This window comes from Sinohyriopsis cumingii, chromosome 5 (assembly GCF_028554795.1).
Source record: "Sinohyriopsis cumingii isolate HCF-2022 chromosome 5, ASM2855479v2, whole genome shotgun sequence".
Taxonomy (NCBI): Eukaryota; Metazoa; Mollusca; class Bivalvia; order Unionida; family Unionidae; genus Sinohyriopsis; species Sinohyriopsis cumingii.
This window is the reverse complement of record NC_142965.1, coordinates 55,156,022-55,183,513: the sequence shown is the minus strand read 5'-3', so window position 1 is coordinate 55,183,513 and position 27,492 is coordinate 55,156,022. Positions and strand designations below refer to the sequence as shown.

The 27,492-nt window shown below is 35.2% G+C and overlaps 1 protein-coding gene across 3 annotated transcripts in view; it reads left to right on the top strand.

Annotated features, from left to right (window-relative positions):
- Positions 1–27,492, top strand: part of LOC149799209 (ubiquitin carboxyl-terminal hydrolase 9X-like) — a 197,299-nt gene that overhangs the window by 51,056 nt on the left and 118,751 nt on the right. For all 3 annotated transcript variants that reach the window (XM_089958476.1, XM_089958475.1, XM_089958477.1), the window contains exons 17-26: positions 227–298; positions 1,935–2,038; positions 3,622–3,739; positions 11,394–11,701; positions 16,931–17,168; positions 20,194–20,334; positions 20,606–20,726; positions 21,395–21,522; positions 25,402–25,464; positions 26,669–26,760. In XM_089958476.1, the coding sequence (XP_089814602.1) occupies positions 227–298; positions 1,935–2,038; positions 3,622–3,739; positions 11,394–11,701; positions 16,931–17,168; positions 20,194–20,334; positions 20,606–20,726; positions 21,395–21,522; positions 25,402–25,464; positions 26,669–26,760 (1,385 nt within the window). The remainder of the gene's footprint in view (positions 1–226; positions 299–1,934; positions 2,039–3,621; positions 3,740–11,393; positions 11,702–16,930; positions 17,169–20,193; positions 20,335–20,605; positions 20,727–21,394; positions 21,523–25,401; positions 25,465–26,668; positions 26,761–27,492) is intronic.

Genomic DNA, 27,492 nt, shown 5'->3' with positions numbered 1-27,492 from the left:
TAGGATATGTACCTTAAAATTACTTTCAGTGGTAGTGGGTGTAAGGTAATATAACATAGTCCATTTTCATGATAACATTGAATTCATGGTTTAGCAGACCCATTGTATCACAAAAATGAATAATAAATTTTGACATGAGAGCTGCATAAAGTTGCTTCCTTTACTTTGTACAACAGTGCAGCACAAATTAGAAATAGTTGTAATATTTACCATATGTCATTCACAGATCTGGCAGTGTCTGGCAGAAAATGCAATCTATCCAACAGATAGAGAGGCATGCTTCAAGTGGTTTGCTAAGGTGAGTAAACATTTTAATTTAACTCCCTATGTACACACTAACAGTTAATTGGCTTAAAAAGGTGATTTTGCCCATAAATATCATTAATTAATCATTAATTACTGTAGATGTACCATTTGTGCCACTCATTATATTTGCCAGAGGCAGATGGTGGTACCCTTCTCCATCACATCCAGTCAAGTTTTGAATTTCAGAATTGGGGCATTTGTGTTTGATGAAAGTATTCCAGTTAACCTATTGCAAAAAGATTCATGTACACTTTATTCTGTTTTATTTCCTTAGTAAACAAGATTCAGATAGCTTATAAAACACACTTTCACTGGCTAATGTGGTTGACATGGTTGTGTTCTTCAAGGTGAGAGAATCAGTCAGGCTGGTGTGGCATCAGCAATGATAGAAAACATGTCAGTGTTGTCTGTAATCTGATATACCACTAACATCTGTTACGTGTTTAGGCTCGAATAAACAGTAACACAGAAAGAGTGAAAACAAAAAGCTTTTTAAAATTTAAAAAATACTTTGTTTCCCTGGAAACATTCTGTAAAAATGAAAAAAGGAGAAGGACTTACAGTTTAAGAATCAAATCCCAAAATAATCCAAGAATAATCCACAAATTAAATTGCAAGTCCTAGTAATAAATGTTCTAATAATTTCAAGTTCGAATCCTGATGGAAAATCCAAGATGAATGACGATGACGTATGCTGTAGTCTGTACTGTGTTGTCTTTTACAGTTCCTTGTAGAAATACAAATAATGACACTCAGGTGTTGGAAATCCAACCTAAATTTGTAAGCAATGTCTTTGAGCACTCCTCAAAATATTTCCAGAAAAAAAAGAATTAATCCTTTTGAAATCCAACGGATCTGAAGAAAATTATATCTCAAAATCTGGCTACAACAAAATAAATTGACATCAGTTTAAAAAGCCCAAAACTGAGAAATCTCTCTCAATGCATCTCTATTAAAACTAACAAATACGCAGTAATGGAAAAATCGGAATTGCGAAATTGAAAGGGGGGTCACATGATCGTGTTTATGTCACGCACACCAAAAATGACCCTAACAAAAACCAATCATTTTAAAATAAAATAGAACTTGTTTACAAAGGTTGCTACAAATTCTGAAATAAGGTCAGGATTTAGATCAACACCTGGTGTTTGCAAATAGAATGATTCAGGTCAACCGATTTCTTGGAAAAATATTATTTCCAGTGAATAAATTTACATTATAATAGCATATAATGTAATAAAAATCTGACAAATAATTAAATTAAAATATGAATCAAATCAGATATACGTAACACTTCATAAAGTTTCAGCTTGGGACTTTCACCAGTAACTCATTTTGATTGGAAACTTATAATTTGCCATACGGAATATTTTTTTTCTGAAAGAATACACAGAGATCCACCATAATATGTTTCTTCCTGTGAGAAATAAAATTGTAAAATGTTATTTGTGAGGTTATAGACTGAGTTAGATTTCATGTCAAAGCAAAATTCATCCCAAAATGGGATCAGGGACCTAACCCATGTCATATGAGGAAAATGTATTTTGAGAGATGCTTTTTAGTTTACTACTATTTTTGCTAAAAATCTTGAGCATATGCATCAGCGTCCATTTGTCTTTCCTTTACAGCTTATGGGAGAGGAACCAGATCTAGATCCAGATATAACAAGAGATTTCTTTGAGAAAAATATACTTCAGCTGGATCCTAGTCTTCTAACTGAAAATGGAATGAAGTAAGTCAGCTTGACAGTTATTGTAGTATTCATATTCGCAAAATGGTTTTTGAAAGCAAATTTTGTGGGGAAAAAATTCTGAGATAATATAGCATTTTTAGCTTTTACTTTGATTTGAGAACGATAAGCATTGGACAGCAAAGATTTGATTACCTTTCTTATGGACACCACTTTTCTGAAGGCATTGTCTTTGTTGTTGGCATAGACATTATTGTTTAGTTTTGGCATTTAGTTCAGTTTCTGTCGCACTGTTATATGTACATTCATGAAACCTGATCGATGTATGTCATCAAGTGCACTGTCTTAATGGGTTTTTTTTACTCCACAGAAATTAGTCCCATCATCCAAGCTTATAATTCAGACACACATATTAACATTAAAACAGTTATGTTCCAAGAGTACTGGCTTTGGCAGCCAGTACTTTTATTTTCATGAATGCAGCAAAATGTGGGAAAAGATGGCATAATAAGGACCTGTGAAATTCTTACCCAACTTATTTATCCTGTTTAAAGTGACTAAGAACAGACAGTTGCTTATTCTATTGTGCAAAGCTTGATAATGTTTTGGAATAGACCAGGAATCCATGCATCTGTACAGGAAGGAAGAAATGCCCTTCCCCCCTTTATTCCCTCTTCACAGAAGAATATGGGTTCCTTGTCTTCACAATCCAGTAGTAATTGGGATTTTCCTCATTGGAATAGTTTAATTCTGAGATTTACAGTACTCTGTTAGGTTAATTGACCCTTTGAAAGCCCCAGAGATAAATTCACACGTTCTTGAAAACTGAAAGCATTGAGATCACATCTACCAGATCATCATTGCTTGACTGGTCTTTGACCAATTGCTGGCATTTTCATTGGAGTCTCGTTAGAGGTACAGGAACAGGAACCAGGTAGAATATCCCTCTGGGCATTTGGATAGCACTGGTTTTCCAAGGTTTGGTTGCACATAACAGAAGATACTTGGGTCCTTTCAATACTACAAGAATAAAACTTCCTTTCTGAAAAATCCTTTTGTAAGGCCCATACCATTCTTTTTCACCAGTCAAAACTGGCTCAAGAATGGGTGGTAAACAACCTGTCTCAGCTTCTCCAGGTTTTTCTTGGTCTTCAAGAAAGGTGGAAAGTTTCAGCTAAATTGTAATCCTTTCACCCTAAACATTTCTTCAGGAGGAACAATAAAGGAGTAGTGTAGGTAAAATTATCATGTTATATACTGGAAGATGTGTACATAGGTACAAAAAAGCATGTGAACCTGGTAAATGAAGAAATGGTCAACTGTTAAGGTGTGTAAGCTAGGTGAATAATATCAGACCCATTTGTACCTCATGTTTATATTCACATTTTTAGAATTAAACTTTTAATCTGTACTATATAGCCATTATTGCACTGAAGTGCCTTTGAACCCTTTGGAGAATACTGCTCATCACAGTCCAGGGAACTCACAGTGACCTACTTTTCACATTCCAATGTCTTTGCTGGATATTTTGAGTGTGTCTTGCCCAGATATATTATTATACAGAATTTTGGTATTGTCTTAATTTTATATGACTTTTAATATGTACTTTCCATGTTTTTCCACAGCTGTTTTGAGAGGTTCTTCCGACATGTTAATGTGAAAGAAAACAAGCTTCTACAGAAAAGGAGAGGTGGATACATGATGGATGATTTAGAATTGATAGGCATAGACTATTTGTGGAGGGTAAGCTGTACATACTGTACTTCCTTGTAGATATTTTTTGCTTTCCTGTATGAAGTAGAAGAGAAACTCTACTAACCCCAATGTCGCCATTGGTATCAGCATTTATGGATGTAAAGGTATATGCATATGTACAGCCACACTGCATCTCAGCTGTTCATTATTCCTAGGTCCCAGGCAGCAGTTTGGAGTGGGTGTCGTGGCACCTGCCTCATATGGGGGTCATGTAGGCTACTTTTGTACATGTGTACCTGGTATAATCTTGCCAAGTTTTTGCATGTAGCTCATGACCACAAAACCTGTTTAGATGTTGACTGAGTAATGTTGCCTGGTGATGCATGTGCACAAATCATACAGAATTGATATTGACTATGCATGAGAACTGGCACCATGAAACCTGAACTTGCACAAATAAAAATATGTGATGCACAAATATTCTAACAAAATCTTGCCAGGTTTTGTTCCATGCAAGGTTGTGTGCTTTAATATTGGTCACCAAGATGTTGGGGGAGGGGGTATGTTTTTTATCTCACCACTTTTTCCATACCTTTTTTGCACTGCCTGACTGCACATAACCAGGAATCTTTTCCACAATGATCAAGATGATGGTAGGTCATAAGTTGATAATTACTTGGAAGTTAACTAGGAGGTGGGTGGGTAGGATTACTGTGGATATTGTACTTGTCATTGATCACTTCAATACTGTTGACACTTTGGACACCTCCACTTCGGACACCTCCAGGGACCTCAGAACAAATAAAAAACAGTTGAAGATTCTCAGGCACTTGCATCTGAAGAGTAGAGATTATGAGACAAGTTTCTCTGCTCAGATCACATCTGCATTCAGTCAGAAACAGATTAACTGCTGAAACGTGAGCAGAATACAGCTACATGGTGGTTCTTATAAAGAGTTTCATTTGAGTACTGGATACATGGAAGGGAAAAAGAATTAATATTTCATGCGCAGGTGTTGAAAGTAAGAGTTCAGTTTCAGTTGAGCACTGGATATAGGGAAGGGGAAAAAAGTAAACGCTCCTGTTTAGATATTTAAAGGTCATAATACATTTGGAGAACACACCCCGCCCCCCCATCTAGAAAAACAATGAAAGGTTTAAAAACAAAATCTGTTTGCCAGGATAGAAGTCTGCAAGAGTGTCTCCCATTGGATTCAGGGATTGATGTAAAATCCTATGAGTCATCAGTTATGACTTTACTTGTGCCTGGTCAGTAGCTCTCGTAAGTGACCTGGCAATAACTTTCATTTTGTGGTTTTTCACCAGTTTGAGCAAGTCTTGAGAATTTTCTCCATAAAGAAGTATATTCAGGAGGCTGCATTCACACCCACCAAAAGACAAACACGTGTACATGGCATTGAGAATATGGAAGATTTTTTCTGAGTATTTTTCTGCACTAGCCTACTCATTTCACTTGGAGCAAAATGACTGAGAAATGTGTTTAACCCCATTTGATGTCACAAAGAAGAAAAACAAGAATACAAGACCTGGTAATTAATGTCCCATATACTTGAAAGTGAAATATTTGTGGATTATACCTCCGTAATGAAACATTCTACAAATTTGCCTTTACCAAAGAACAGGGCTATCAACTCAAAATCTCAGTCAAAATTACAACATTCTCACTAATCTTTTAAATGGCCATTGATAAATATACCTGAAGTGCTCTGGGCATCAGGGTCCTTGAAAAAAATTGGATGCAGTCCTTGAAAAGTCTTTGAATTTTGTCACACCAAAGGTCTATGAACCCTGTCAGAGCTAGCGAGAGACCCAAGAAATGCTCCCATAAGCATGTGGACTCCGCTGTTATTACTTCTGACACTGCCCAAGTGGCCAAAATTTTCAGATATCAATCACTTGAGGCTGAAAGATTGCCAGTCCCAATAAAGGCCAGGCAGTCATTGCTGTCCTAGACTTCCCACAGAAATCATGCCATTAATAACACAGTACAGTGGCACACATGGCCCCATCCTAGACAACCCCTTATAGACACTACCAGACCACACCACTAGACACCAGCTGATATCCAACCTTGTGTACTCCAGCTCTGGCATTGTCTCAACATATGCCCTTCATGACCACCACCTGCCTTGGATCCAAAGCCAGTAATCTTCTGGTCAGGTTGAAAAATATAGCAATCTTTGGTCCTTGTGGCTAGATTAAAACATTTCAAAATTATGTCAAGCAAATTTGGAAGACCAGTAATTTAAGGGTTCCATGAACTTTTTTTGTTGAAGTTTCTGGTCCTTCTTGTCAGAAATTATGGAGAAGGGTGAGCACTTAAGCATCTTCATCACATCACATCTATGATTAACCGAAAACCATATGAATTTCTTTAGCATATCAGCTCAGAAGGTTTGGCATTCATCACCACTTTATAGCATTTTAAGGCAGCTGCTTTCTGAGTGACATCCTTCAAGCCATGGTAGTCTTGTGATGATATTCTCTACCATCAGAGACTTTTCATCTCAAAAGAGTTAGTTTGACTTATGCAGTACAGCAGGCTACGTTACTAGGTTGCTTTGCAGCTTAATGATGTGAATTACTCTACTTCTGCTAGATTTGCATGAATGAAACTTTCTCTTAAGATATCATCCTTTCATTGACCTGTGCTAACCTAGCTCATATTTTGCATAAAGGTCAAAGCTGCTTTGCATACATCAGAAGACCAGAGACAAGGCTAACTCCAAGTTAAGTGGATATAACTCGCTCCACCTCTTACATATTCCATGTCTGTATTAAGGTACCATTTTTTTGAGAAAAAGACATTTTTTGAGCAATACTTCCCTGATCATAATATGGGCACTCCCTTGATACAGTTAATTCCCAGGAAGAGCATGCAGATGAGTTCCAATAGTAACTGACTATTGGCAGAATTTGGCATCATTTCCTCTATTGGAGAGGAGGTTACTGTAGTGCAAGTTATGTTTCTGCAAGCAGACGACTTTCTGGCACTTCTGTTGCTAAAACAAGCCAAAAGAAATGGTTAGCATCTTTTCTTAGCGTGAGACCGATAGATTTACAAGATAGTAGAAGTTCTTCTAATTTATGTGTGTGTGATTGAAAGAAATGATTTTGCTCCAGATATTGAATCTCTAATAATACTTACCCAATGACAATTCAGGCATACCTTCCAAGTCCTGCCCAATTATGTTTCAGGATGATCATGCAGTTCTGCTCCAGTAAATGACAACTGATGGAATTTGTAACCATTTTCACTATCCATAGGGAGACTTCTCACAACTTTCATCTTAGCAAGCAGGGAACAATTTTATTGGTAAAACTAGCCAAAACATGTGGTTAGCATCTTTTTAGCCTGGAAGGGTTCAGTTTTGCATGATAGTGGATGTTCTAACGTATTATTGAGAAATGTTACTTATTCAGATTTTTCATGTTGGTCAGGCACTGTTCATGCTGGAATCATTAAAATTGATGATGGCATGTATCTCAGTAGGACATTCTTGTAACAAAAGAATATCAGTGACTGATATTTTACCTGTTACTGGCTTTAAATATGTATGCATGACCACATTTTTGATGTTCTATGTACACACTATTCCTGTCCATTGTTTGACCAATCTGATGTCCAGTGTGGCCACCATGGCAGCCTTCTTGAAAATCTTGTTATTGCTACTCCTTCAGAATGAATGGTTATATTAACATGGGCTTTTCACTAAAAGGCTTCTCTTGTCCAGTTGGTCCTAAATGAATGTGAAACTGATCCGATGTCCAACATGACCTTCATTTTGGTCATCTTGGAAGGCTTGTTATCACTACTCTGGAGGAATGGATGATCATATCAACATGCATTGTTTTATCTACCCACGCATCATGCATCAAATACGCAGACTCTTCCAATCTGATGCACATAAATAGTCGCCGGTACGTAAATTGACGCACCCGAATGTTACATCTTACTCATTAACAAAAAACAGGTTCATCTAAAAAATCGTCACCAGTAGATAAATTGACGCATCCAATAATATGTTTTATTGATTAAAACAAAATTAAGGTTTGGTCTAACTACTTTAATGGCTAGATTACAACTCTCTCAAACTGAAAATATGCGCAAATCAGTTTTTTTTTTACACTGATGTTATTTTATGCACACCATTGTCATGCAATGAAGCAACAATTTCCAATCATTCAATTTTATGTCTTCATGTTCTTCAGATGTACTCTTACAATGACAACATGTACATCTGGGAGGTCTTTCAGCCACTGAATTTTCTCAATGTAAATATCAGCTAAACTAAAACGATCATTTGATAAACACATTTTCCCACTCAGCAGATGGTTGAATTTGCCATCTGGCAAATGTGTGCAAATGGAAGGCCTACTGTATAAGTGATTTTCTGCATCACCGGTAAAAAAACATTTGCCTCCAAATACGTGTGATTAAGCGTTTCCGAGACCTCTGAGTATTTTTATCGAACCAGTGGAGCCTTCATCATCCAAAGATGAGGTAATGCTTACTCGTAAGATAAAACGTAGTTTATGCAGCAATGGCTGAAAACAGAGCTGGCAATGTTTGCAGAAAGAAGTTAAGTCAAGTGAAGAGTGTGACAGTTAAGATGCCTTTATATTTTGCCATATATGTACAGAGGCTAAAAAAAAACACCATGACCAAATGTACAAAAAACAGTAACTTTCAGAACAGTACACAAGCAAGGCATGCTGGGTTGCCAGAATACAAACTGCTGATTGAAGGTCCACAACACCTGGCAGATACGAATGCAGGGTTACAAAAACATTCTTCCAAACAAGACATAGTAGTGAAAGTGCAACTTAAGTGTGTACATCGGCTGAGTGTAGAAGACATCCCTTGTTTTAAAATACATATCTCTTCTTAATTTAATACATGACTTAGCTACTGAAGAAATTGATGCCATTGGCATTTTGAAGAATTCTGCCAATCAGTATGACTCGGCTACTACCTGTTCAGAGTGACTGGAGCACCTGTCAAATGTTGTTGAGGATAGTCTTATACCTGACATGCAGAATTTGTCATTTGTGACAGCAGTGGCAGATGAAAGCACTGACATAGTCAACAATAAACACCTTGTCAAATATGCTCAGATTATGTCTGATGACATGAAACCTTCAACAGGATTTTTAACAAATATATAATGTTCAGATGCTTCTGGCAAGGGAAATGCCTTATTTGCTTTAGTCCCATTATGTAACTAATATTTTCAGTGTGTATTTAAACAGTGTAATTATATTTTAAAAACTACTGAAAACTTGATCATCAGATAAAATAAGACTCATAGGCTTGCATTTTGACTCAATTATTTTGCCTTGATGAGTCAAATGACTTACATGAAGCCATTTGTAGATAAAACGCTGAACATGGGATTTCACTACAAGATTTCGGATGACCTCTGTTTTCTGCCAGTTTGAAATCTAATGTGACTGCTTTTTCAGCCACCTTGAAAATCTTTTTATAGTTACTCCTTGACAGCTCTGGTGGCCTAGTGGTTAGAGCATCCACCTCGGATGCGAGAGGTCATGGGTTCGATCCCTGGCTGAGTCATACCAAAGACTTACAAAAATGGTACTAACAGTTGCCTTGCTTGGCACTCAGCATAAAGATAGGATAATGTGACTGGGTGGGACATCATGCTACATGTCTGCGGCATGATGCCCCAGTGCTAGACATCACTATAAACTGCCACACTGTAGACACCGAGCGATATAACTAAAAAATTGTTAAAGCTACGTTAAAATTCCAAATCACACACACATGCACATAGTTACTCCTTACAAATTACACACACACATACACATAGTTACTCCTTAATGGATGGTTATGTCAACATAGGGTGTTTACTAAAGGACTTGTGGTTTCTAGCTGGTCCTAAAATGATGCTAGTCTGACATCCAATGTAGCCACTATGACATCCATCATACAAATCTTCTATCACAACTTTACTTGAACAGAAAGGCACATTTACATGGGTTTGGTCTAATAGGAAAATGGTGCTAATCTGACATCTTTTATGGCAGCCACAGCAGCCATCATGATGCTATTGAATGGATGGTCATATCTTTAAAGTATTGTCTCTACTCCTTTCCAAATTAGATGGCTATGTCAACATGGGATTTTCAGCAATAGACTTCTTTAATTTGTCCTAAATGCAAATTGTCAGTCATAAATCAATTAAGGCTGTCACAACTTATTGTCCCTACTCCACCTGAGTGGATGATCATTATGACGGAGTTTTCACCAGGAGACCTATAATGATGTCCACTTTGTCCTAAATGAAAATGGTGCCAAGCTGACATCTAATATTTGTATCACATTTGCTAATTTGAAAATCTTGTTATTGCTGAAAGATATCAAAATAAACACATAACAGTTAAAAGGAAGAAATGGTTTTGTTTTGAACAACATTATTAATTGTGCATGTGCTGTTCTTGTAATAGTAACTAGGGCAGAGCCCTGAGTGGTCTAAAGCGCTCTCCGTTACGGATCACTGCCATCTCACTTCTGTCTGCGTGGGTTCGCATCTAGGATTCGGCTAATGTGGGTATGTGAGAAAGAGCTTGCCAGTAGCTTCTCGTGGGTCGGTGGTTCTTCCTGGGGTTTTACCAGGTTCTTCCTCCACCATTAAAACTGGCCGCCATACATAGCCTATCATATGCTGAAAAATGGCGTTAAACCCCACAACAACAACAACAAAAGTAACCAGGGCCATTAGTCATGTTGACTCTCAGTTCAGGGTTACTCAAAGCACACAAGTTCCACCAGGTGTAATCTTTCTTCTTGCAGTGGACATCGATAATAGCTTTTATAATCTATGATCTGAGGCAATCATCTGTTTTTATTAGCTGATTATTGGAACTTTGCATTGATATTCTTGAAAAGGTATTCGATGTTTTATTTCTTGTATGCTCTGTCACAGAGCACATATTTATTTTCTGCTACAGGATACATTTACAACTGCACAGAGACTGTGGTTACATTCAAATTATTTTCTGCACTCCATGTGAAACTTTCATGGTTCAGTATAAATAAGCAAAATATGTATAGCTAAGAAAGACATTGTAGGTAGATGATGATATCTAAGTGGATAGTTTAGACATCTCTTTCATACTTCATATTTCCCACAATGAAAGTGGTGGTCACATGTAGTGTTGTCCTTCTGCATTTAGGTCAGTTTCTCAAGCACTATGGTGGGGCATTTGTGTTCCATGAACAGATATCTAGTTTAGATATTTCCCAACAACCTAGTAGATAATTTAGACATCTTTCATACTTCACATCTCCCACAATGAAAGTGGTGGTTGCATGTAGTGTTGTCCTTCTGCGTTTAGGTCAGTTTCTCAAGCACTATGGTGGGGCATTCGTGTTCCATGAACAAATATCTAGTTTAGATATTTCCCAACAACCTTCAGTGTACCATTGTAAATTAATTTTAATATTGGCAAGCAGATATTCAAGTATAGATAACCTCTTGATAATGAAGAAGTTAAATACTGCCTGTTGTATGTCTAAGTTGAAGAAGTGAATATTTTAAATTGCAAGTAAAAATGTTAAATGCAGTTGACCATGAGCAGGTAATCTTTAAAAAGAAATGTGATTGCATGTTCCAGTTTAAAGAAATGTTAATGAATTTACAACCTACACTGCATTGCAGGTTGTAATGTGGAGTCCAGATGAAGTGGCAGAAAAAGCAATAGCTCTTCTTAAAGACACTTACACAAATTTGGGTCCTCGGCTGCAACAAAACCAGGTTGAGATTCATGAGGATTTTATTCAGTCATGTGTAGATCGCCTCAAAGCCTTGTATGACACTGTGAGCATTCTGGAGAAGGAAAAGGACAGTCCAAATCGTGTTATGCAGGAATGTACACGTATGATTCGTGTTTTGACTGTGCTTAAGGAATATGTGTCAGAGTGTGATGAGATGTATGGGGAGGAACGTTCTATTCTTCCACTCAGCAGGTAATTTGATTCACCAGCATTAACACATTGCAAGACATTGGTACCACTTTTCCATTGGAAATAGCTGCAGCTAGTATTAGGTTAAAACTAGAAGTCATTTTTCCAGTCCTATAGATAAAATTTTGAAATGTGAGATCGTATTGTTGAAATCTCATACGAATTTGGTAATAAGCAAGATACATGCATATTGATGAGGTGATCATGCATCTGATTGGCTGAGCTTGTTACGACTCTGGGAGTTATAATTTTCATCTTAATTTGATTTTACTTCCAGTATAGATTTATATGAACAAGGTCTTGTATGAGTTTGATAATGCGCAAGATCCATGCACATTAATGAGGTGATCTGTAATGCGATTGGCTAGACATGTTACCAATCTGAATACCTTTTTCTGGTGCAGTTTTGACTTGGTGAATTTGCTTTAACCATAATGATGAGTACAATTATGATCTTGATACATGCATATGAGATGATTTTGTCTAATTGGCTGAGCTTATCAATGCTTAAGAACTCTTTTCTGATCATATTTGAATCAAACATGGTCAATAGGCTTATATTATTTATCAAGCTGTCTGATGTTATTAACAGGATTCATAACTATTAATGAGATGGTCTTGAATATGAATGGCCGAATTTCTTATCACTTGTGCAAATACATTTCTGACCAGAATTTAATCAAAGTTACAAAATAGGCTAATATTGTAAAGATTTATGGCTTTTACTATGAGCAAGGCATGTAGATACTTTGGGGGTAATTTGTGTATAACTGGCTGAGGTTTTTTACCGCCTTGATATTATTTTCATGGTTTGGTAGATACTCTTATATCATCAATATTGTTGATGAGCGTAAGTGAAATTCATGCATATTTATGACTTCACCATGCATGTAATTAACCAAGATTGTAAACATTCTAAAAACTTTACTTCTGATAAGACATGTCACAAACAGCCTTGCATTATCAGTATGTTGAATTAGTTATGATCAGGAGCTAAACTTCTTAGTGAGGTAATGCTTTTGTATTACATATTACAGTCAGGAGGTAATACTGTATCTGTTTGGCTAAGTTTCACAATTCCAATCAGATATTGCTCCACCATGGTAAAGAAGTTTATATTGCATTGACAGGTTAAATAATACCCAAGGTCTGCTTTAGACCGTGTAATTCTGATTAGTGAAATAGTTACATAAGCCACTTGGTCTGATTAATTTTGAATTTGATTATGTTTATTTATGTTGAGATAAAATTGTTTGTGTTTGTGAAGCATGGACTAGAACAGTAATCTTGATTTGCAGCAGTAATGATCTGTTTGTGTTTGTCTATATATATATATGTACACACACACACACACATACATACATACACATACTCGCATATAAGCCCATTCGCTATGAGCTGACCCCCCCCCAATCTGGATAGGTATCAACACTAAAAAGTGTATGACCCGCGTATAAGCCGACTCAAAACTCCGAGACATCACAAGCTGCACGTGGTAATTTCTAAATGCATTTATTTTGGCAAACTTATATTAACAAAACTTACATGTATACTTCTCTTGGGGTTGGCATGTATGTTTATTAAAAAGAAATGGTTTAAACTTGTTTGAAAAGTTATTTATTAAATTTTCTGTTTTTGTTTGTTTTTTCTGCCTAATTCCGATTTGTGTATAACTTGATTGAATGATGACAAGAATTGCGCATTCTCGGGTTGTTGTAACACTACCACTCCCTTTTGACTCAATTATTGTTTGTTGATGTATTATTGCATTGGACATTTTATATCAGTCCACCAGTCATTACGATTTTATTTTGCCTTGAAATTGTAAATACCTGACTCATTAAAATATGATCTTAGTATGACCATACAATGAACAATAATTCGGTTTGATTCAATGCTCGCAATTAAGCTACTGAGTGTATTTACATAATGGCGCCGCTGCATGTACATTGTAGGTTTGAACACTCACTGAATGAAGTACATTCTGCTGAATGAAGTACATACCATGGAGTCAAATCATGGACACCTCTGCAGTAAACTTTAATGATATCTCCAAAATACAATAATGAAGTTTCAGAAATAATGCTTAGAAAATTATGCTGATACCTGTCAGCTGTGACGCTAGAAGGAGAAAAAAAAACTCCCAAGTTTTGGATCATTGCATACATAGCTCCCGATTTCATAATATCTCCCGATTTTTGCAGAAAACTCCCGATTATTACATTGTTTTCAATTTTCATTTCTCCTCAACAACAAGAAGTCCTACATAAATAAATATATCGTATGCAAATTGTGGAAGCCATGTTCTTTTGTATCACATGTGAAAATTGTTGTGACAAGATAATTACATTACTAGAAAGAGTTCACTTCACTAAATAGAATGTTAAGTTTAAACATCATTCATGTAAATTTATGATTTTTTTTTTACCTCTACAACAATTCAAAAATCTGAAAATAAACCAGAAAAAAAATTAAACCACAAGAGTAAAATTGTTGACAATTAATTTCAATCCCAAGAGTGATCACTGTTGATGCTGTTGCTCCATATGCTATAGCACCATTCCCACCAAAGAAATTTACACGAGTGAACACCTTGTATTTTTATACCATATATATGAATGTTAAGTACCATCATTAAATTAAAAGAAGGAATATGTGTACTGAAAAAACTCTCAGAATACATGTTTTATAGTAAACAGTACTAAATGCCTTACAAGGTGACAGTAAGGAAATACGGTCGGATATACACATGTACAGTACCATGAGGCTGCCCGTTTAGCCACCTGTAGTCAACAAAAGTGGGCATCCTTTATTTGCCAATCAATTGCTGATGCTTGCATAACACAGAGTAGTGTATAACATGGTGTCTTTGAATTCTAATGGAGGGCCAGTCGTTTTCACAAAATAGTTACATTGATAAAGGTTAACTTTTAATTAGTCACGCTGGCTTTCTTGCTCATTTATTTAAGACTAAGATTTTGCTATTTTACAGTTTGACCACAGCTGACCAGAATATGAAATTAGGGCACATCCTGGGGGAAAATAAGGTCCGTCACATGGAGAAATGGCGCGTGTCCTTTTAGAATTTCTCACATATTGGACCCAGAAGATCTGTCACTATTTAGTAAAAACATGGCTTAAACAATGCCATGAAAAACCTCCCAAATTTTAGTCCCAATCTCCCTATTTTTTTATTTAGTCTCCTTACTTGGCTTTTGAAAATTTGACAGGTAGGTCTTACACCCCATTTTACAAAACTACGGTAATTATGCCAATTCTATGGAATGAAAGGCAATTATACATCAATGTGCTGGTAGAAACACAAGCCGGTTTCAGGGTTTAATGATTAACTGGCCGTGAATTGCTGTCAGAAAACAAAAGGTAAACCTGCCAATTATCAACAGAGGAGATGCCGAAACATCAAGCTTTCCATTGTGTGGAAAGTTATATTGTTCATCCAGAACACAAAACTAAAATAGTTTGATGATCTTAGTTGATCTATAATGAGAAATTTTAGCCTTATTATTACCATTCTTCATGAACATGTAACAGTTATACAGGTTATGTACCTTGTACAATTAAACATGTGTACATTTTCATAAATATTACCTCAGTTTGTGAGATCGCTTATATAATTAAAAATGAGTAACTCATGAGTGCATTATTTAACGTAAATGAAACAGCTATTAAGGACTAGCTGAAATGTTCTCTGGAAGAATGCAGTTTGGTCAAAACAATAAATAAAGCAAAATCTGCATCTAGTATGTTTGGGAATAAATAAGGATTTAAGTGATGCTATGCACGATTTGCACTGTGTAAGTACTGTACATGATAGTTCAGCCTGATCTTCCGGGGAAACTCAACCAGCCCTCAGATTATGAAGTCTGTATTTACCCTTGTTTAATTTTATGTTGGAGCAATTAGAAAATATGCACATGCAAAATAATAATAAAATCGATCACAGTACTTTATAACAGTTTACTAAGTGTTGGGACACTGAAAATTATTTTTTTACATGCATATAAGTCTTAGGACACGGAACAAATTATTTTTTTTTTGTCCCAAGATTTACAGCCATTTCAGTAGTCAAGAAAAAGACTTAAAAACTGTCAAATTTAGACACTGACCTGCTGATAAGCCACCCACCCCCCATATGAGCCTTTATTTTTTCCTAAATTATTTGGCTTATACATGAATATATATATATATATATATATATATGAAAGAATGTGTGGTACCAAGAAGGTGATATTTTAATGAGTGGAAAAGCCACGAGATTAAATAAGAATGTATTTGGTACCACAAGATGAAACATCTGGTATTAATATGGGAAAAGAAAATTGTTTTATTCTTATATACCGGATTTTGTACCAGAATCAAAGTTTGCAAGACTGAACAAACTCTTCGGCACAACACTCCCACTCCCTTTTCATAAATTCTCCATTTCATTGGTTAATCATAAAAATATATGTGACTGGATAAAGCGGTAGGATTGGGTTTTCCAAATCTGTTGCAGTCAGTTACATTTTTGGCATTTTGTAAACTATTTGACCCTATCTGAAAACCATGCAAATCTGATTCAGCAATGCATCAAAGTGGGTTTTTCATTGTTTTCAAGGAAGTAATGGGAAATAACTACAGAGAGGTGTGACCGGCATCTGGTCAGATTTCTTTATCAAAGATAAATTAACATGTCTTAAATGTAATGCAGATTTTTTTTTTTTTTCTTCTAGCTCACAAAGTACTTGCTTTTGTTGTTGCATGTTCGACTTTGTGGACACACACAATCTGGACGGCATAATGGGAAGTCTTATACTTTTGTGTGTGAAAATATATTTTTCAGACGTGAAAATATAGGAATGAAAAAAAAGACAATTATTTTGCAAACAAGTCTCTATATTTCACACTAAAGTATATAATAAATACATACACACACAGACAGAGCTAACCCCTGACTTACACAGTAATTGCATTCCCAAAAGTGGTTGCGTAACTTGAAATTGCACGACTCAGAATTTTTGTTCATTGCTTTTTATTTTCATTGAAAAATATGTAATTCAGTTAATTTTTAAGAAAATCATTTTATTTGTTTATCCTTTTCTTTGTTGTTGACAAATTCGTTAAATGTAGTCTTCACCCCTTCCCAAATCCATATGAACTTGTCTTAACATGAAATTCGCACAAATCTGCAGATACCTGTATATATTATTCTAACATTTTGTATTTTCCCAGGGCATGCCGAGGAAAACTTGTGTCTTTGTCGGTTCGTTTTCCAAACCAGGGACGTCAGATGGATGATATGGATATTTGGTCTCATACAAATGACACTATAGGATCTGTCCGGCGGCAGATTTTACATAGACTGAAAGCTAGTAGTAATATTAAGGTGGACTTGTATGTAAATGCAGAAATTTTAGATCCTAGTGAAGACAAGAGACTGATATCGCAGATCCCTTTGAGAGATAAAATGGTATGTATGTTTTGCAAGTAGTTTTAGATCTTTGTAATTACATGTTACTGCATCTGTATGGGAAAATATGAACAATTTTATTTCTGAATCATACTGCATGTGCTTGGGACTGCAGTATTATTCCAAAATGATGGATTCATATTTTCCCATAGAAATATAGTGATCTTTTTATTATATACTCATTTCGTATTCCTACCTAAGGCTCAATGGAAAAAAATGAATACACTACAAGAAACAAAGTAACTGAATGTATACTTTATTTCAAAATAAACAAAGAACTGTTGATTAATTAATATTCAGTAGCAATATTAATATGCACATAGCACTGTCCAGTGACCTATGAAGTTTGTGACATGCTCAACATTAGTTTTAAAAAATTCTCATTTTGGTCTACATAAATTTTCAAATCATATTTTGAATGAATGAACGTTGAAAAAACTTTCCATTTGGTCTAGAATTGACGAGTTTGTTTTTCTATTGATCCAACTTTATTCTACTTTTATGCTTATGATGAACTGGATTAGTTGTTTCAGTTCTGTGCAGTAAGAAGAATGTGATTTCATTTGGAAATGTAGTCAAAATTGCAGTGCAATTTTGGTGTATATCATGTTTACCATGACATGGGTCATGTCATTTGGATTTGCAGAACTAAGTAGACTTTGAAGAAATTCAGGTATATTTATTACCATTCTTATCACCAGCTAAAGAAAACATATGTTTATGCCCTGTCACTTACATGCTTGCTGTTGGAGGGACCCCGGATATGACCTGTTATCATACATCGTGTTGTATATTGCTAGCCTAACATTATATCAAAGTAGTTAAATGCAGAAAATTGCAAAGCAGCTGTTGTGTGACTGTCTATTTAGCCAGCAGAAATAATACCTTTTCATTGTCTTGGCTTATTGGATCTGAGGCTCATAGTTTCATACTAAAATCTTCAGTTGTCATTTTTGTCTGGAATTTAGTGTTTGACTGACTAGTTAAATTGTGTGTATCTGTGATAGCCCTTGGCCTCAGTTTGCTTTTGACTGCCATTTTTATAGACCCTAGAGAGCACTGGTCATAGTCTGAACCATTCCATTTACAGAAAGTAACGAACATATCTCTTAAATAACTGTTTAAATGATCAGAATGGTATTTTCAGTACTGAGTCTCTCACATTTGTTTTGGACATTGCAGATATGACATTCATTCGTTTCTTTGTTTGAAAGTTTATTTGTGGCTCAGTCAACTCTTCCACTTCATTACTATCATCTCTATTTTCAAATAGACAAAATGGCTTTAGCTTTAGTTCATCCACAAACAAACTATAAAAAACTAAAACCTAAAGCTTCTATTACATGAGCGTACATGGCTTGTTTACAAAGTAGTTCCTAACAAAGTATACTACTTCTAGACTCGCGTGTCATGCAATATAAAGCTGTGCAATATGGAAAAATACTGCACAATTCAGACAATATAAAGGTAACAGAGAAAACAATGAGCATATAATAAAACAACATATGATGAAAAAACAGGCCCTTTAAAAATGTTATTGTTACTATGCCCAAAACAAACAGTCATATTGACAGGTAGTTCTCATTAAGAGACTATCATGTTTAATTGATCGAATGAAATGGGGCTGTTCTGACATTTGATATGGCGACCTTGGCAACCATCTTGAAAATCTTGTTAATAATCTTCCTGATAGGAAAATAAAATAAACATTAGTAACATTGGGTTTTCACCAAAGATTTTTATGATGTCAAACTTGACCGATTGGAAAATAGTGCTGGTATGACCTCCAGTAAGGCCATTATGGTGTTCATCTTGAAAACTTGTTTTCACAGCTTGTCCTAAATGACTCGTCATATCTTCACCACAAGACTTATCATGATGTTCATCTCTATAATCTTGTTATTTCTACTCTGGAATCAATGGTCATATTGATGTGGGGTGTTCACCAGAGGAATTCTTATGATGTCTGTGTGTCTGTTATGACCACCTATTGGTTTCAATAGACAACATTTTGAAAGAAGAAACATTCTGATCTTAGTTCCTGGAATTCGTTTTGGTCAATAAGGCATCAGTCACTTTGAGAGACTTTTGTTAGGATATACTCTGACTCTCCATCTGATTGTATTCCTGTATGTCTGGCATGCTTTCTTCTATACATTAAAGAGTACAATTCTGCTATGCTTGTACCTGCTGATGTGATGAAGTGCATTGTTTATTTTTGTCATGACATAGACCATTTGGGAATCTTAGGTTGGGGTAAATGTTCAGATTTACAAGAATATATTTTCATGTCATTTTGAATGCATTCTAGCAAGTATATATTCACACAAGCATAACCAACCAAGATGCACGTCACATATCAAACTTGAGTCATGAACTTGGTGGGGACAGCTGGGGGAACTAAAGAAGTGCTAGAAGAGATCAGAAAATTGAATTTTTATAAACAAACTGTTGTGTATTGTAATAAAGATCATCATGAATATTTTCTGTGGTTTGCTTCCTCATCAGATAACACTCTTGAAATCATGAGAATGTACCAATGTGCTATGTTGTAATTTTTTGGTATAGAGGAGTGTTCAGTAAGGGACACATTTCACCTTGTGAACAGATCTTTCAAACCAAGTAGGCATTTTGTAACTAACAAATGTACTACTGGTGTTCAGGAAAGTAGGAAATTGTAATTTCATAGCAAAATATAAAACAAAGCACATTCATGTTTGCATGTTTATTAAATAATCTTGAACAGTGTGAAGATAGAAAATAATAATGATTTAAAGAGGTTTTTTTGTTTTGTTTTATCTTGCTGAAGTATGGCATGTAGTTTGGAGGACATTGTAGTTGCCCTGGTTTGCAGCAAAATGCCTTACAAAATTTGTAGGCTATAGTTTATGGAAGAGTTTGCTAATGCAAATAATGAATCCTGTAAATAATTTGCACTTTACAATGTAGATTTAATATTTTCTTAGTATACTTGTTTTAGATAACCTTCTTCAGTGTCCTCATCTTTTGTATCTTTTCATTTCAGTTAATTACAGCTAAGTTGGTCCAGGTGGCCAACAGTATGCCTTCTAGTCCTGACAGTAGTTCTGATAGTTCTGCTGGGTCACCGCGTCACAGTGGATATGATGGTCCAAATATTGAAGCAGAAAACTGCTTGCCAGGAGTGGTATGTTTTATGTCACATAAAAATATGATACAATATTTATTTATTATAATTATGCCTCCTTGAATCTGTGATGTGAACAATACTAAATTTTAAATTACAGTTTTTACTCAGTTTAGCACTGAGCTGAACTTGAAATGTTGTTACTGCTGAGTTGATCATGGCAGATTATGTTATGAATATATATTATTATATATGGATACATTATTTTTGCTTTTGTAAAAATGTATTGATACCTACTTTGATGTTCTAATTGGCAAATCTTGTCTTGTAGCTGATGGCCAACAATGCTAGGTATGCCCAATTCCTGTTCCAGTTATCAGACCTGGGCTGTTCAGTACTAGTTCCTAGGTTACGAGATACAGCCAGACAGTTACTAAAGCTTATGCCAGCAGGTAGTCTATATACACTTAGAATTATTCATTGTTTCTTGATTATTTACTGAATATCAGAAAATACCATAACCAAGGTTATGTGGTGTAGAACATCAAAACTAGTGTGGGCATTAAATGCTACTCAGAAAATGACCCATTATTAGTCAGTATACAGTAAAGATTCTTTTTCTTAAAAATCTGTTTAATTGTTGTGTTAGAACGAGGGTAGGATAATGTTGCAAAAGTTAACACTTTATTTTTCCCCGCCAATATTTCATATTCTTTGATTTAAAACAACAAAAAACAGCATAACACAAGTATGCATCAGTATTGTTTTATCATGGAATTAAAACATCTATATGTTTTTTTATATGTACATTTCTTATATTTTTTAACTTAACTTTTTGTTGGCACTACACAGATACTTTTGTGCCAAGTTGCTGTTAAACACTACTACACACATTTAGTTGCCTAGCATTTTGATGGTAGAGTTTGAATTAGGGCATCAAAGGATGATTACATCGACATCAAGGAAATGTGTACAGGAAGGTCTTAATGCAGTAATCAAAAACAAATGTACCAGAATTGTATATGAGAACATGAACAAATGAAAATATTTACAACCATGCTACATTTCAAACATTGTTTACTGTAGTTTGTAAACTAATTCACATGGTTTCGTATTTCAGATTCCCACATAGTGGAGAGATTTCGAAGCATATGTGCAGAGCATGTTAAATCTGGTACTGGAGTCTCCCATGTTTTAGAATCCATGTTCTTTAACTCCTCTCCTACAGAAGTCCTGTACAATATTGAGGTAAGCCACTAAATAATATTTCATTCATCTGAATTATCATTATATATGAGGCACATTTTCCCCTTATAATGATTCACATCTAGGTCAAGTGAAAATGTGTATAAATGGGATAATTCATTCCTGCTCTAAATCATTATGTTAATCCATAATCAGAATTTGCAGTTGATATTACTAAAGTGCTCATTAACTCTTGGATTCTGGATTGCATAATTTTGTTATATCAGGCAATTCATGACTGCTGGAATTCATTAGGAACAGTCTTTATTTTTGGACTTATGATAGGATATTTAGGATTATTTAGGATTTAATTCATAATACTGTGTTCTTGAATTTTCTCTCTCTATTGTAGAGAAATAGCTTGATTTTACTTAAAGTGTTTCTTTCACTTCTTTCTGTTACATATTTTTAAGACCTAGAGTCCAAACACTTGTACTGCACCACAGTATAGAGCTCTGGCAGGCTTGAATTCATAAAACTTCAAGAATGAGATTGAAAATTTACTCTAAATTTGCTACTGCTCTGGTGGTCTAGTAGTTAGAGTGTCTGCTTTGGATGTGGGAGGTCTTGGGTTTGAACCCTGACCGAGTCATACCAAAGATTTATAAAAATGGCATTAACAGCTGCCTTGTTAGGCGCTCAGCATTAAGAGGTTATTGTTAGGACTAGTCAGCCTGGTGTCAGGATAATGTGACTGGGTGGAACATCATGCTACGTGTCTGTGGCATGATGCCCAAGTGCTAGACAGCACTATAAACTGCCACACTGTAGACATTGTAGTGATATGACTGCAGAATTGTTAAAGCTGCATTAAAAATCCAAAACACACACACACTCTAAATTTGAGATCAGATGTGTAAAAAATTATTGTTGCTAATTGCATGAAATTGTCACCAGTCTGCATTGCTACCTTGAATTAATTTTGTAGATCAGAAAACTTTTGATTTGGTTGAATGAACTGACTATAACTTGTGTTGTACTTGCTCCACTCACTTAGATACAAATATATGTGCGACTAGTTCACACAAGGTTTACAAAATAATTTTCATGATGATGTCGTTAATAAAAAATGAACTTTACTGCTTGCTTGCCTGTTTGTTGGTATGAACTTGTAAACAGTATTTTCATCTGTACTGGTAATAGACCAGGATAACTTACGGAATGGTCTGTTGTCCATCCATCCATTAGCATAAATGTTATTGCTACACCTTCTAAACTATTTGTGGATTGACATGAAACTTTACATAAACATTCATCTCATGGCTGGTCCTGAATGAGAATGGTACTGCTTGAACATCCAGTATGGCCATCACAGCAGCCATCCTGGAAATTTTGTTATTGCTACTCCTAATGAATGGATGGTCATTGGAACATGAGGTTTTCACTGAAAGAGTCCATATGATGTCCAGTTTGTCTCAAATGAAAATGGCTTTGTTCTGATGGCCAATATGGCTGCCACATAAACACTTGAAAATCTTGTTATTGCTTCTACTCCTGAACAAAACTGCCAATTGATAGGGGTTGTCACCAGAAGACTTCTTGTGTGGTTTAGTTGGGCCTAAATGACAATGTTTCCAATATGATATCTAATATCATCTTGAAAGTCTTGTAAAGGATAGTTTCTCTTGTCAGTCAAACTGGGGACATTAATTATTTTTGACCAACCAAAAATATGCATCGAATTCACTGCATAGTTGTGCATTGATTGCTGTCTGCCACATCTACTTACAAATGACCATGCTTGATTACTTGCTTATATTGCAAAAGATTTGAGAGATTGTGGAGAAAATCACAGACAATTAATTATAAAAAATGGTTTGCCACTGTTTGAGCCACAAGGAATGGCTTAATCTGAATGAATTCGAGGGAGATTTTTTATAAATCTTTATAAAACATTGACCAGCTGGAAAAATATCCACATTGGAAGTGATGCATAAATTATAACCATATTTCATATTTATAATCATATTTCATATTGAAATACACAAAACTGTTTTAAAACAATATTTGTTGTGCGTGTGAACATTTTAAATACAATTTTATGCTAATTGTGCAATATTACTCGAATTGTACATCTTATTTTGGTCATAAAAATTGCATCCTAGAAAATTGTTGTCTATATACCATCTGATATTTTTTATTACCATGGATTGTTTTGATTTTTTAAAATTATATTTGGAATATTGGACTTCTGCATCATATTTGATTAATATTGATTTTGTTAAACTTTCAAAATTGAGTAGTGACCGCTCCGGTGACCTAGTGGTTAGAGCATCTGCCTCAGATGTGGGAGGTTGTGGGTTCGATCCCTGGCCTATTTATACCAAAGACTTACAAAAATGGTACTTACATCTGCCTCAATTGTCACTCAGCATTAAGAGGTTAAGTTAGTGTTAGGACTGGTTGGCCTGGTGTCAGGATAATGTGACTTGGTGGGACATCATGTGACATGTCTGTGAGGAGATGCCTCAGTGCTAGGCATCGCTATAAACCGCCACACTGCAGACATCGTAGCGATATGACTGAAAAATTGTTAAAGCTATGTTAAAAATCCAAATCACACACACACAAAATTGAGTATTTACTAGTATTTACTTGTATCTGGTGTTAAGGTGATTTTCTGTTTCTATTCACTTATGGTCTGGCAACAACCACATGGTTAATTGGCACAAGTCATATTTTGGTTCCCATAGGAACATGCTATTGCTGTTATCCCTACTCTGCTATAATGAATGGTCATATCAAGATAGGTTTGTCTTTAAAAATACTTCTTATGTTGTCTAGTTGGTTCTAAATAAAAATGGTACCAGTCTGATGCCCAGTATTTTGATGCTTCTGAATAAAAAAGTGAAGATCTGAGCATCAACATGTTCATGTTATCACAAATTTGAAAACCAGACATACTTGACATAGGCATCAAGTCAAAGGACTCATTGGTGGCTTAGTTTTTTTTACTTGTGCATGACACTTTATTCAGATTGCCTTGGCACTAAATAACCTATTGGTGTTGCTATGCTGTAAAGCACCAACAAATAAGCCTATCAGGGGGTTCCCATGCTACCGGGAAATTGTGAAAAGTCGGGAGAAATTATAGTTTTTTCCTGACCAAGAAAAGTCCTTGAATTTTTGCAAATATTGATGAAAAACGGGGGGGGGGACTGGGAATTTTCTGCCACCACTTGACGCCCAAAATTAATCACGTAATTGAGTCATAACTAAACTGATCATGAGTTAAATTAATAGATTTCTAACCAGAATATTCGGAGGGTGCAGTATGGATCATTTGGGTGCTTGCAGTACATATGTATGCTGAGTCAATCCAAACGCTTAGTGGATTAGATTCATGTAGTAGACTTTTATTTTCAAAGTCAGCTTGATATCCGTATCTTTCCTTACATGGAAGGTATGAAAACCAGTCTAGCATCACAGAATGCCAGCATGGTGGTGGCAAAGCGTAGTTGCTTACTGGATGGCCTAGCAAACTTTAAACATTGTTAGATTGAGTGATACAGGCATTAAATCGATATGAAAATTACTTATTTTCTCAGAAATTGTGAGTGTTAAAATCATTATGTAATTAATATGCTGAAAGACAAGAAAAACTACGGCATTTATGACATGTGACCTGTAAACATTAATAAAAATCAGATAGACCGAGTTTCTCATGAATATCTGATGTGGTTTTGATATTGGGCAGTTAAAAAGAATAAAAATCATGATACAGACTTATTGTGAAGCCTTGAAAGTTCTTTTGGCTAGTTAAGTGTTTGTTCCTTTGAGGAATCTTAGTTTGAGGTGTGTGTGTGTGTGTGTGTTTTACAAATCTAATTCTAAATCTACTCCAATCATGACAAATGAACATTAACATTTTTTATTATACAGGTTTCATACAGTTTACTAATGCCAGCAGCTGACCCTCTTTCTGAAGATGCATTTGAGTTTCAGGTGAGATTTAGCCTATTTAGATTCATTTTTATTCTTTTCATCTCAGTTAAAGCAAGCTAGAGATGTTACACTTTTTAGCTATCATTTCATACCTCATTAAAATGAAGAAGTATTCATATTTTAGTGTGCGTAATGTGCAGCCTGATTTTTGACCGAACATGAGGTAAAAAAAAAACTTGGTTCTGCCTTATCATGCACATGTGATATCCTGAATTTCAAACACTTAATTATTTCAATCCGTTTTCATTGTGAAACAATATTCTTCCATTTTGGATACTACACTGATCATTTTTTACATGATGTTTGATTGGTTTACAATAAAACAGTGCTTGACTGTTTCTTTTGCTCTGTCCTTTTCTGTCAGTACCAAATACTTGTATGCAACTGTGATGGTTAGCTTGTCTTGCATGATGGGAGTTTCTTAATGGCTCATGTTGCTAGTTTGGCTAAGATTCAGGCTCAAACACAGGAGGTGCCATGTGAAAGTTAGGTCCAGTATTTCTACTTATTTCTGGATTTACACCTCTGAAATATATCTCTGTCCAGGTTAGAATTTATCCAGACAGTCTATCATTATTATGTTGCATGCAAAAAAGCGACAACAAAGAGACTGACTGTCAAGCATACATTTAAAAATACTGTAGTTAAAATGTAGTTGACTGCTTCGGTTTCAGTTGCCTTTCTTCAACAGAGAATGATTGTAAGATTTTTGGCTTTAATTAGAACAGATATTGTATGATAGAATACATGAAAAAGGCTTGTCAGGAATGGATATAGACATTTGGGAGTCTGCTTGAGCTCTCCATGACTGTAATCTGAACATTTCTCATATATATTGCATATCATCATTATATAGGAAACAGGCAAAAGTGTGAAATTTTATTAAGCTTCAGATTGTTACCAGATGGTTGTTAATGTCATTAAATGTTCAATAGTATGTTGCTTTTTTTTTATTCTTCAGTTATGTTTCTTTATTAAAAGATTTTCACTTCTTTATTTACTCATTGAGAAATTATTTTATTTCTTGCATTTCTTTTGGCATTGGGAAATGCAGTCTATCTTTTGCTTAGTCTAGCTGCTGAGCCATTTGCTTTCACAACATTTGCAGGTAATTTGCATTCTAGACAAAAGGGGGTTAATAAATGGTAATATTTTTACTTAAATGGCTGAATTTTTAAAAAAAAAAATGGATTTCTTTTTTCAGTACAATTTTGTACGCAGTGGTGGAGTTCAGTTAGCACTCAATATGCTTACAAAAAATAATTTCCTGCCAACAGCTGATTTGCCAACTAGACGGTAAGTTTTATGTCACTCGGTATATCTTGATTCTTTTAATTACCCAATATTTACTAATTAGGATAGGTCATACCAGTTTTATTATGCCTCCATAGCTTGGAGCAGTGGCATATTGATTTGATCCAGTCAAGTCCATACATGTCTTGAGAATCATCTTAGGTAGATTACACAAAAACCATTTGATGTCAACAAATGTAATTTAGCATTTGAATGCATAGGTCAGTATCATAATTAGATTTTCAGGTCACTAGAGCAATTTTCAAATTTGTACACATCTTTGAACATGTTAGCATGATTTTGAACATAAACACATACTTGAGTTGGTCAAATTATATTTTATAGTGAAGCTTGTTTTCAAATGTAGATGACCTTCTTTGATTTTTGGGTCATTACAGCAATTATTTTAAAGTTCTGATGTACTTTTCCACTTTTCAGACATTTTTTCTTTCTTCATGAAAATATTTTTGCACAGTTACTAAAATTAGTCACTTAAGACAAATGATATTTGGGATCCATGCATATATGCAAATGTAGTTGAGCTGATTAGATTTTGGTGAAGTTATTGCCGTAGTTCAGAGGTTTGGATTTTTAGGACTTGAAATTTATGGTCTCTTTGTCTGCAGTGTTTGACAAAGATCAGGTTTGATTTTCATTCCAACATTGCATTATCTTCCAGTTCAGATTTTGTTTCTGATGTGTTTAATAGCAGTGAAGAGCGTCTCCATACCTTTA